The sequence below is a fragment of the Gavia stellata genome, chromosome 8, assembly GCF_030936135.1.
Source record: "Gavia stellata isolate bGavSte3 chromosome 8, bGavSte3.hap2, whole genome shotgun sequence".
Taxonomy (NCBI): domain Eukaryota; kingdom Metazoa; phylum Chordata; class Aves; order Gaviiformes; family Gaviidae; genus Gavia; species Gavia stellata.
The window spans coordinates 22438320-22450547 of record NC_082601.1 but is presented as its reverse complement, the minus strand read 5'-3'; the positions used below and the strand labels follow the sequence as shown (position 1 = coordinate 22450547).

The following is a 12228-nucleotide window of genomic DNA, read 5'->3' as shown; positions in this document are numbered from 1 at the left end:
TATTGAGGAAAAATAAATTTATTCTTTATTTCTAATGACAGTAGTTGCCAAGGGTCCCCATGAAGGATGTTCTCTATGCACTGCAGAAGACTTATGTGAAGAATTTGAAACTATTAATTTATACATTCAAACTTTTTTGTTATTTACTCCAGAACAAAATCATTAACATTCTAACTAAAACCCCACTTAAACTGCAGCACAATCTTTGTTTTGAAATTATAAAAAGGCAATTTCACAATCCTGAGCCAAATGAAAATCCAGAAGTCCAAGTAAACACACTTGACACCCCTGTATCTGTTGGTTTCAGAAATTGCGCATTGCTCATGAATCATTGGCAACGGACCAGTCCAGCTGGAGTGGAGGGGAAGACCCTATACAGGAGTCCTGTGAAAGTGATCTCAAAGTCCAAGGGCTTTTGTTCAACAGGACATTTCTGAGCTATCATACTTGTAAAACACAGGGCTTTTAGAAAGCACAATATCAGCTCTATATACTGGTTGGTTATACTTATATATACTATAAGAATATATACTTAGATTTATTTACCTGGAACCTACTTTGCAACAATGCATGAACTCCAGAACATAACATTTACAGCCCAGTAACTTCAGATTTCTTTTCAAACAGGATAATTTTCAAAATTATTTCCCATTTATTTCTTCATTTCTCAATCCAAAGCCAACTAAAGGTGTAACACAAGCTTGTTTGAAAGCACAGGCAGGTATCTTCTCTATTAGCAGCTTCATTCCACTGCAGACCTTGCAGTATCTGAACAGCTCTTCGCAGATGCAGTCACCTTTGCTACAATGCATCTGCTCTCTCATGAAACTGATGGGATGACTTCAAAAGCATTCTTAAAAATCACAGTTCAATAAAACACTGCAACCAGTATGAGGTTTTTGAAAAGGCTACCATGTGTATCTCCTGTAGCATGACTACAGTGAAAAGTCACTGGACAATTGAGAAAGACCAGTTGGCTTCAAAGCACCTGCACCCTGGCTTGCTTCCCCAGTACCTCCAGAGCCGATCGATCACAATCCCTGCTGTCCTCTGTCTTACTGAACCGCCAGGCGACAGGGCATGGTATCAGTAAGGCAGTCAGAAGCACCCTGTTCTCACCAGCACTTTGGAAATTGCAATGCACAAAGATAAAACCCCTTATTTATTACCTTCATATTTTAGAGAACTGACAGGAACAAATAACCTTCAGAAAGATTAAAGAGCCTGATGCATGTCTGCTGAACCATGATTGACCCTGAGAGCTAAATCAAGGTCATTGCTATCTGTTTCTTTGGGAAAATGTGTTGATTCTGGATAAAATGATCACGGTAAAAAGATGGCAACAAGAGAGGAATGAAAGAAGGCAGCCTTTCTATATTCCACAGGAACACGTCAAACCTGCAGACTTACAGGATTCCCAAATCCAAGCCCCAAAATAATAAAGTCAGTTTAAGAAGTGGGGAGAAGCAGTGTAGTGATCTGAAAAAGAAAGGTAAAAGTAGAAAATACTGACGTAAGACGTAGCTGAAGAGTATATGGGAAAGGAAAGACTACATAGAACTACATAAAATTTAGTTTCTTCCCAGAACGGACCTGCCACTCCCAGTGCCAATAAGCCCTGGGCTACCCGAACCAGAGGAACTGACCATGGGGAAATGGGCCAAGACGACAAACCAGTCTTTCCAAGAGAACTACAAGGATAAAGCTGTGCCTCCTCCCAACTACTCATTTTCGTATAATCCATGGGATTTCCACGGCCAGTCTTGAGATAGACAGGCCAGAAAACAAATGCTGTACAACAGATAGAAAACTACTAGTGATCTCATTCATGTTGGGCTTTCCAAGGTCACATCATTCTTTGCAAGGCTACACAAACCAGGTCAGGAAAAAAGAAACAAACAAGTAACCAACCAAACCTGTACCCTCCATTGCTCCATGGAGATACAGCTCAGCTCTTAGGGGAACAATTAATTAAAAACAGCACCAGTGTCAAAAAAGCCTCACATACAGCTGTGAAATTAGAACCTTCCTTGTTTATTAGACAAAGTAATTTGTGACTGAATTAAGCTGCTTTATTGAGTCAGTGAAGGGAAATGTTTATAATGTATGCTGAACATCCCGATAGCCTGCTGAGACCCTGTATGGCTGAGAAAGAAACAGGTGAACAAAGTACAGTGAATGAAATATGTCTTTCATAATAGAGAAAACATATACTTGATCTTTAAAATAGTAAGAGTGACTCAATTCAACATTAATTTTCCAACACTGGAGATAACTTTGGGATAATACCAGGAGTGTGTGGTTTTCATCCATTTGTCTTTTAAGAAAAGTTTCCATTTAGAGGGAAGATAAAATGGTATAAATGCACACAGAACTGCTATAGTGCTTTTACACTAATTGTAACTCCTCACTTTTCTGGGAGCATCTGAGCTATAATATCACTTTAGCCAAAAGACACTGCCTCTTGGAAGTCCTTCCAAACCTCTTACCATGATTAACCAGAGCAAACAGAGTGACAGCAGTTGCATTTTATTAGGTCCTGAACCTGACTAAAATAAGCCATCACCAACTTACCAGCTTAGTGACCAGAAACCGAGACACGTATTTCCTTTAAGGAGGAAGTGTATGCTAGTGTTTCCAAAACTGTTTTATTTAACAGCTAAAATAAATGGAGATGTATTTGATGACATCTTAACATATGATCGCATCCAGAACAGACCTCAGGATGTTCTGAAGAACACTGAAGATGAAGTATCAGTGATAGAAAAGATGCGAGACACAGCATACAGTGAAGCTATAAAATAGTTTAATACCAAATTAGCTGCAAAATTGATAGAAAGATAAATAGCAAGAAACTTCCAAAACCAGAATGGCAAATGAGACACCACTCCAGGTAAACATCCCATTGTTCCTGTGTCCTAGTCTTATTTCCCGCTGCGATATGAACACACAATCTTCACCAGAGATGCCTGTTTCCCCAAATATAACAATTCCATGAAGTTGTTGTGTGTATCAACAACTATTTACTTCATCTAAGGTTAACAATCTCAATAATCAAGAGATACAGGTGAACTGTAACACAGAAATGATGTCAAAAACCAGTCACCCACACCATGAAGTGACAAGTTCTTTTTTTGTATTTCAAATAAAGGTAGTCTGAATTTAGGCTCTGAAATTATTGACTATAAGCAATCCCAAATGGCATTTACAAATGCTATACTACTCTCCCATGGCTGTAACATCTGCATGTATCGCTGTTGCTATTTTACTCCAAAAAGATGCAAAGAACGTGCCAACTCAGCTGAGCAACAGAACGAAGCACCCTCACTCACAAAAAAGCAGTAGGAAGCCAGGTTCTCTCTAAGTGTGCATAGAAACTGTAGGCCACTAACAGAGCATCTCTTGCTGTCACACAGTAATCAGCTAGCTCAGCAGTTAATGCACACCTGAGGATAAGCACTTCATTTTCTTCTTTTGAAACATCCTATAGTTTCAAGAAAGAGGAACCTTCGTAACAGCAGAAGTAGAGCGCTACCTGTTGGGTTGTTTTTTCCTCCATACTACACTGCTACTTTTGTAGCTGCCTTCCATACATTTATGTCACCTGGGTAGGTTTTGGAGTCCAATTTACAGTTCAATATGGCTTTCCTGTTGTTTTGCAATCTATCTGCACCACTAGCAGTTGCAATTACATGGCAGACAGTTCTGTTGTAGGGGATGACTCGTTAAGAAGGGAGATGCAGAACTATCAGCTGCATACATAGAGGCTTGTTGCACATGGCATTTTCAACACTAAATTTGAAAAAGAGCAAGTTATTTGTTTATCCAGGCAGGTGGTCCTTTTCCCGGTAGGATACCTACATGCAACTTCAGGTTCCAAAGTCTCAATACAGAATTCACAACACTCTTACTGCAGGGAATTCATGCTCTTTTGTGAGTTTGTAATTGTCATGGGCAATTAAAGGAAGGAAACTGAATGTGAAAAGTCACCATATGTCACCTGGAAACTTTGCTTCCAGATGTTTGTAAAGGTTTTTCATTCTACAGCCTTATATAGATACTGCTTAGCAGCAAGCAAGTAACAAGCCAGTCCTGAATTCCTCACTCTGTTTCTTTATCACCGAAGCTAATGCTAATTCTTCCATTTAATGGGAACACAATCAGACCATTAACTCTTAACAAGCCAAGCCACCATTGATTTAATTGCAAATATTTCTGAAGAAAACAAAAACCTTATCTTGTTCCTATGTTAGTGATAAGCAAAGCAATCAGTTTAATATCACTGGAACTTAATGTCTTGTTGGCATCAATACTGTGTGGTGCTCTGCAAGGAACTGTTTTGTACACAGGCAAATAAAACAAATGGCAGTGCTGAAAAATCTCAGCTGCTGTCTGAAAGGGGAAGAATTTGCATATACATGATCAGAGTGGAAATACAACTGGTTTGTTATCTTTTATGTTTCAAATCTTAGTGATTTACGATGATACAAAGAATGCTGTAGAATACTTATTACCAGGGTAAAAGAACATGCTGCTGGGCATGCAGGCTATTATGCCAACTCCTAGGAAGACCTAGGGCTAGATCATATTTTCATAATCATACTTAATGGTGATGATGGCATTTGAGGCCAAATACCTCTGTGTAAGAGTCAATTGTCATTACCTCACAGACCAACTTGGACATAGATCTTCTAAGTCACTAACTAGCGCTATCTCATCATGCATTATATATGAAGATTAAAATCTTTCCAACACTACTAGGGCTCTGGTACCACCCACACAAGAAAGCTAGCTTTGTATTAGATAATTTCTTATCATTGTCTTTACTCTGGATTACTGTTAGGCTGACAAAAGTGTAAATACAGAACTTGCAAGATCTACATTGATGGTCACCTACTCTAAGCATTTATGTTCTGTATCTATATCTAAATAGCACATGGAATAAAACAAAATCACCTTTTTCACCACTTAAAAACAAGAACGAACCATGGAAAAGAGTTTTATAAGTAAAACTAAAAACAAACCCCACACTCTGGTTTCACACAAATAATTACAGGAAAAGTGTGAAATAGGCAAATTTAAAAAAAAAAAAAAAATCAAAGTAAACATTTACTCTGGGGAGAGTCTGTGGGTGTTCTAAAAGAAATACAAAGCTACTTTAATTTGGGCTTCACTTCAGATGAAGCACTTAGGTGAAAGGACTGGCTTCAGTCCATACTGCCAAAATGTAGCAAGGCTTGACCTAACATATCTTTCAGAAGCTTGAAAACTAAGATGGGATGGTCATGTCCAGCATTTGCCATTTTGCGAAGAATGGGGGCATTGACAAGTGGACAGGAAGGTAAATGCTTTGCATTAAAGGAATTTTGTGAGCCACTCTTCAGCCCCAAATTATTTAAATCTGCTGTGGAAAGCAGTGAGTAACAGAGTTGGCAGTGAGTAATGAAAGAAAGCTTCACCTTCTCTTGGAAAGTTGGTGTCTTAGTCTGTTTCCTCACACAGAAGAATATTCATCACCAAATCTGCCCTTGAAAATGGTAATATTTGAGGTAGAAAGTGAAATGGCTTGAACTCTAACCTACATTTACATCAATCCCGTCTTATAAAGTATCAGAAATGACAGATGTGACTTCAAATCCTAATTGCTATGACCTATTTCACCCCTTCACTGCATTAGCCACCATGCTGGGAAGGAGGACAGAGCATCCTGCACCACCGAGCCCGCAGGAGATGGAGTTCAGCCTCAAGCAGACTGTGATCCTGAAGGCAGGGCATGTCCTGAAACACACAGTGCTAGAGGCCGCTGGGGTGGAGTGACAAACCCATCAATCTCCCAACAACTGCTTTATACTCATTACGTAGAAAGTTTCATCAAATTTAAAGTTCTGGTTTGGAAGAACAGAGACAAACATACATTTCACTTCAACAATGAGAAACTCTTTGGGAAGCAGAAAGTCTTATCCCACAATTGAAAGCATTAAGTTAGAGAGGACTTTAAGAAGAAGCAAAAATTTATAAGGAACATTTAAAAAAGAAACCAAGACCAAGGAAACAATTTCATCCTTGAGATGGTTTGACATTGAAATGTCATTAATTACTTCACTGGTTACAAACGACGACAGCAAAACCCCTAATAAAATTAAACCTTGCAGTTTGTCGGTGATGCAATGACTTGGCTGAGTATCTGGAAGGCTGTGAGCTATTCCTCCACATATGGTCCATTTGTGAGTAAGAAAGCAACTGCCTTGCCTTCTCTACTCTCTTACCAAAGATTTAATTCTCTCATTTCACTGTAATTCTTGAATGGGGCACATATTTCCTTGATACTGCAAACGTTTATAAGACGTACTAATCACACAGCTACACCCTGCAGTTAAAATCACCTCCTGACTGAACATGACAGACACCAATGGTAGAAGTTGGACTTCTACTGTTTCTTTAGGCCCAAGAAAAGGGAAAGAAAGAAGTTCATTCATACAATGTCACTTCATGAGTGACTTGCTATCACAATGAAGACAAAGTTGACAACATACGCCCATTCGACTGAGGAGGCACTGAGGACAAGACCAGTGCAAACTCCATGAAGGTCTCCTGCCTTGAGAGTTCAGCAATGGAGTTGGCAGGAGATGAGGGAGAGTGCTGTGAAGCAGCTGTTGTATGATCCAGAGGCTGTGGAAAGCAGATGCCCATATGGATACATTGAGGGAGAGTGGGTGGAAGCACAAGTTTTTGTGCATTTTACATTGCTAAAAACAATCATATACAATATCAGCACCTGATCATGATACCATGGCCTACAACAAACAGCCACGTGCAGGACACCCTACTGCTAATCCTCTACCTTCCCAACCTAAAGGATTTTTCTGAATTCATGGTGAACTTTATTCAGCAAATAGCCCAATCTAAGCGTCCTGCAGACACCACTAAGACAAAAACTTATTTTAACATATAGGTTGATAGGTTCTGTTGCAGCAGAGCAAACTTTGATGACAAAGCTTTATGCCAGGCATTTTTTCCTTGTGAATTGAGAATTTTTGCTACAAATGTAAGATTTTTTTTACTTTATTTATGACTTAACAGCATACATCTGTCACTGGAAAAAGACAAAACCCAAGAGAACAGTTCGATAAGAGACACAGTTTTCAAGTTTTTAAATCTCCAGCAACATACTCAGCAATTACAGAATGGCAAAAGAATTGATATATCATGTGCAGTTGTTACTACAAAGACTTACAGGTTGCTTTATTGGGTACAGAATTTCTTTTATCTGGATCAGCCATTAATTGCAGTCAAGGACAGTAACAAAGACAAACTTGCCACGGCATTTTAGAGAGAACTACTATTGCTCTGAATGACAGCTTTATTAGCTTTCATGCGCTTCTGTAGGGAAGTGAAAAATCAAAGCTGAAACCCCAGGCCTCTTTCTCCTTGTGAGATGCTCTAGTCAGGCAAATGTAAAACTTTAATGCAGTTAGTTACTACCATTCTAAAAATAAATTAATGTCAGCATGTGTGCCGCGCTGACAGTATCACACTTTCAGAACTAAAACAAACAGAGTTGATAAGTCTGCTAACCGATTACTGCTTATTGAGCTTGGGCACATCTTCCCAAAAAGCCAGATAAGCTTGTCAGCTCTACAAAGCCACCGAAGACCTAATGATGTTCTTTGCAAGAATGGTGGTTTGCCAGAGTATCCTGGTTAGATTTTCCTCGGGCGGTTTGGTGGGCACAAGGAGACACAAACATCCACCCTTCTGCTGATACTGCACTAATGCAGTAATATTGCTTTATGCAGCAAATAGGAAAGGTGACATTAGAAGACAAAGTAGCAATGATTCATGTGCTGCGGGCATTACAAGAAGGTGTATTCAGAATGAATCCAAAAGGTGAAACTCACCTCTAGGCAAAGGGCCAGCACAAAGAAAAGGACCTCAAAACTAGCTCAAAGTGGTGCTTCAGTAATTGGCGGGCTCCATGCCAGTTTTGTAGGTAAAGATGAATTTCAACCTCAAACTAAGGAAAGAACATTTAAGAGAGCCAAATGTGAACAAAGAAACCCATCAGGTCAGCAACATATGTGGCAAAGCAAAGGAGCGGCAGGTTGCAAAGAGACTAGGTCAAGTCGGGAGGGAAGGACAATAATACAGATGTCGGAGTATTTTGTTGCCTGGCAATTCAAGAGCCAACAAAGAAACTATGAAAGAGGCAATGCATTGGGTGTAGTGTTTTAGGGAGAGTCTTTTGTACAATTGAGTTAGTTCACTTTTCTAAAGGGAGTACCTTGTGAGAGTAAAAGTCATCGGACCAACTAATAAGGAGCACTTCCAATTCAAGATGGCAAAACCAGCTTTCTCAAACCAGGGATCTTAACTATCCAGAAATGGACAAACCAACCAACCTTGAATGATTCTGTTCATTTGAAAAGCACCAAAATGCAGTTTCCCTTTTAAAAATATAGTCTTATTACATTTGGATGCTTGAAAGACATACTGTTTCAAAATGTCTTATCCAATTATCCAAAGTTACGTATTAACTAAGCATTAGCTTAGGTTTTAAAAGTCAAAATTAGTATTTCCAATGTGGTGCTATGCTGGCGGCATAGTCCGTTCTTCAAAACAGGAATGTCTGTAGTATTTACTCTTTCTCACCCTCTTCCAGTAAGGCAGCACGTGTTCCAAGGATGGAACTGCACCTGTCGGGACTGCTGTTGCACCTCGGCTCACTCACTATGCTTATCAGTCTTCCGGACTAGGTATCTTAGGGATGGCCTTAAGCAGACCTTGTTATTTGAAAAGATGCAGATTTCTACTGTAGCATTAGCACAGCAAGACACCACTGACTATGAAATGCACTTTCTCTCCAGGCAAAACAGCTTTTTGAAGGAAAGATCTTTCTATCAAATTTTTAAGAGAATTTATTATGCTTAACTTTTTTCACTAGCTTCCTAAGGAAGCAATTAAGTGTTTCTTTGCAATTATTCCATTAAGAAAACCAAGACAAACTAAAAAGGATTATCCACTTTGGTACTGTAGCGAAGCTCTGAAAGAAGTGTCTCCCTCCATATTTTGGGGTCTGGATTTTATTCATTACAAACCCAGATTTCCCCCCTAAGTGGACCCTGCGCAATCTATGGTGTTTGATGAACAGCAAAAAGCCTGTACTTTCTTTTAGTTATGCAATGTTACTAGCCAGATGATGTAAATATAAATACAATCACAATCATAATTTTGTTAATTTACATACAGTCCCATGTGAAAGACCTGAGTATACGAAGCGGAATAATGACTATAGCATAAAATGTTGCAAGACACATTTATAACACTGTGTAAAAATTAGTAATTAAAAATACATACACAATTACATAATGAACAAGTCCTCTTTGTAAAAATTAAACATGCTGAAAGTTAAAATTACACCAAAATTACACAACTGACCCTTGTTAAGCAAGCAATGGTATACCTTGTTCAAACAACCATTCTATGTCAGCCAGCCTTCCTCAAACTGCAGTGATATGCTGAATTGGGAGGAAGACATCCTGCACTTTGCATGTCAACTCAGTCTTTAGAAACAGCTCAGAATGGCTTGTAATGAAGCATGTATTTACTGTATTCTTCTTAGTCTTTTAGAAATGCTGGTATTCAGAGTTTTTCCTAGAACAGACACTTTCTTTATGCTGAGATTCGCTTTATTAATCATAGATATGCTTTCTGGTAGTGATTTTGTGATACTTGCTAATGTTGATTTTTGTGGTATTTGTGGTAATCTGTATTAAAGTAGAGAAATTCAGAGGATAAAGCCTCCATGTCCTTGTGTATTACAGAATCCTATGAACCCACGGTCGCGATCTCTACACACCCACAGGCCGAGTAACCTTTTGGATTGTGACTTCTCGTATTTCATACCACAGACATGTACAGTATCAAAGGTGGAAAACAGAATACCAGATCATGACCATACATGTTAATGGATGAGCTACACACAAAGTATACGTGTTCAAGGAAGCAGGGAGAGGTTGCACACTACATGCTGATCTGGTCCATTTGGAGGACTGGCACACATACTTCCTCTGGGGCTGACTACTGCTAAACAGCTGAGAACAGCTCTGATGCCCCCTCTCCCCATAGTCATGCTGGCACCAAGTTGACTGGCACCTGGGACAGCTTCAAGAATTACAACCACAAAAATCATGAGGATTTTTTTTAATAGCTAATTTTACTTACAAAGCAACAGAAACATTTGGGATACATTTTCTTCTGTCAAATTTTTGTCCAAAATGAAGAAGATTACATGAACGCACTGAGACCATACATTCCCCTAATTTCACCCCTCAGAATTACACAAGTATGGCCCGATTTGCACGAAAGCTCTGAGAAATAGTCACACTGTAAAAACAATTTGCACTGTAAATAAATATTACTGCCCATGGCAGGGTTAATAGACCTATGCCAGGGCGTTTAGAAGCTATCAATACCCTTCTTTGCTTAAATTACCAGAAACACAGCATTGATGGGAAACTCCATGGAAACTTCTTTCCACAGTACATCAGACAAAGAACAGGCAAAAAGCAGCATTTTATAAAACACTAACGGATTTTGTTTGTTTATAAAAAGCAACCTCTGCCAGAGGCATTTAAACAAGGATGATGGAGAAATTGAGATAAATACTTTGGTAAGCCTTACTGCCAGCTTAATGCCTATAATGAAAAGTAATAAAGTGAACTAGGCATGTTGCTATACCAATTTTTTTTTTTTACCCCATTAAATAGTGATAAGAACTTATATTCCTTACCAATGCCAGCAGCAACTCATTTTATGAATGCAAATTAAATTTTAATTTTTATTCTTCGTGAACATAAGTTTTATGCCTGTGCTTTATATTATACCTATGTGAGACTTCAAACAAATCTGTGGTGTGTTATGAAAGCGTAATAACATAAGTGCCTACCTTTTTCAGGAACCGTACTCCATAGGTAAATATATAAAGGTAAAATGTAAATCTCCACCTGCAAAAGGTACAAGAGATTAACTCTAGGATACCAGGTTTACATACTTTACAGTTCAAATCATGATTTCTTATAGCACTGCCAAACCACCACACCCTGGTCATATTAACAGAAGTTGAAGCAAAATTTTGGTCTGCTTTTCTACAACTTTTGTTATCAGGCATTGTATTCATTTGCCTGCTTTTCCCAGCCTCCCATTAGCCCTCTGAAAATACTGGTTAATTTCACCCAAACAGGACAGGAAAAAACAGATTTTCAAGGATAATTAAGGTTTTAAAAGTTTCATGAAAAATACCAGGACAGTGGACGACAGAGGACAATTTGCACGCCTGTTGCAGGGAAGTTCACTTGTTCTTAGACACCAGGACAATGACAATAAGAAATTTGATTAAGCCTTCAACAGGTGACTTTAGAGCGCTGCACATCAAATACAGTCTTTAATAATGAAAAGCATCATCCACAACGAGCTGGAATTTCACTTAGCAGATTCCAGCACTTCACTCTTGGTTTTAGGGAGTGCTTTTGTGTTAGACAGATATAGCTGGATACAGACATATATCCACAATTTACGTCTGTTTCCAAAGAGTTTCCTTGATGAAGATGATTCTACATTTTCCCAAGCACACATGAAATAATTGCTGGGCTTCTAGTTTTTCTTTTCAGATAGGGGGAAACTAGAAGCTAGGATCAAGATGCCATGGAAAATAAGAGAGAAACCAGCAGGAGATTTAATATGAAATCATCCTCTCCTCTACATCTTTCTCCCTTCCCCAATAAAAGACAACATACGGAGTATCTTCCTATCTTTTGGACCCATTACTGGCTTGAAAATGAAAAGTCAATGGAAGTATAAGGAAATAAAATCAGAACTTCATGCAGCGTAAATTCTTAGAGGAATTCCTGTTTTTTTTTCCCCAAGGGTTGGAGTGACTACACAAACATGCTTGACATAAACACCAGTGAGGTACTATTCATAACGTTTATAGCAGGATGAGATTTAGCTTCCTTAGTGTGAGGCAATACTGCAGTGTGAATCATCTTCAATTACGTATTTTACAGCACTTACAACTTCCTCTCCACTGGCAAAACTATTAGCCTATGGTTAATTGGCATTGAAGCGTGTTCAGACATTACTGGAATGGTTTCAAAACTGGAAATGCTCCTATGTAAAAGAAGGTTAATCCAAACCTTCCTCTTCAAAGCTACTTTTACAAGTATTTAGAAA

General features: G+C 38.7%; 1 protein-coding gene across 2 annotated transcripts in view; it reads right to left on the bottom strand.

The window, feature by feature from the left end:
- Positions 1-12228, bottom strand: part of CERS6 (ceramide synthase 6) — a 127638-nt gene that overhangs the window by 49612 nt on the left and 65798 nt on the right. For both annotated transcript variants that reach the window (XM_059820565.1, XM_059820564.1), the window contains exon 4: positions 10946-11003. In XM_059820565.1, coding sequence (XP_059676548.1) covers positions 10946-11003 — 58 coding nt within the window. The remainder of the gene's footprint in view (positions 1-10945; positions 11004-12228) is intronic.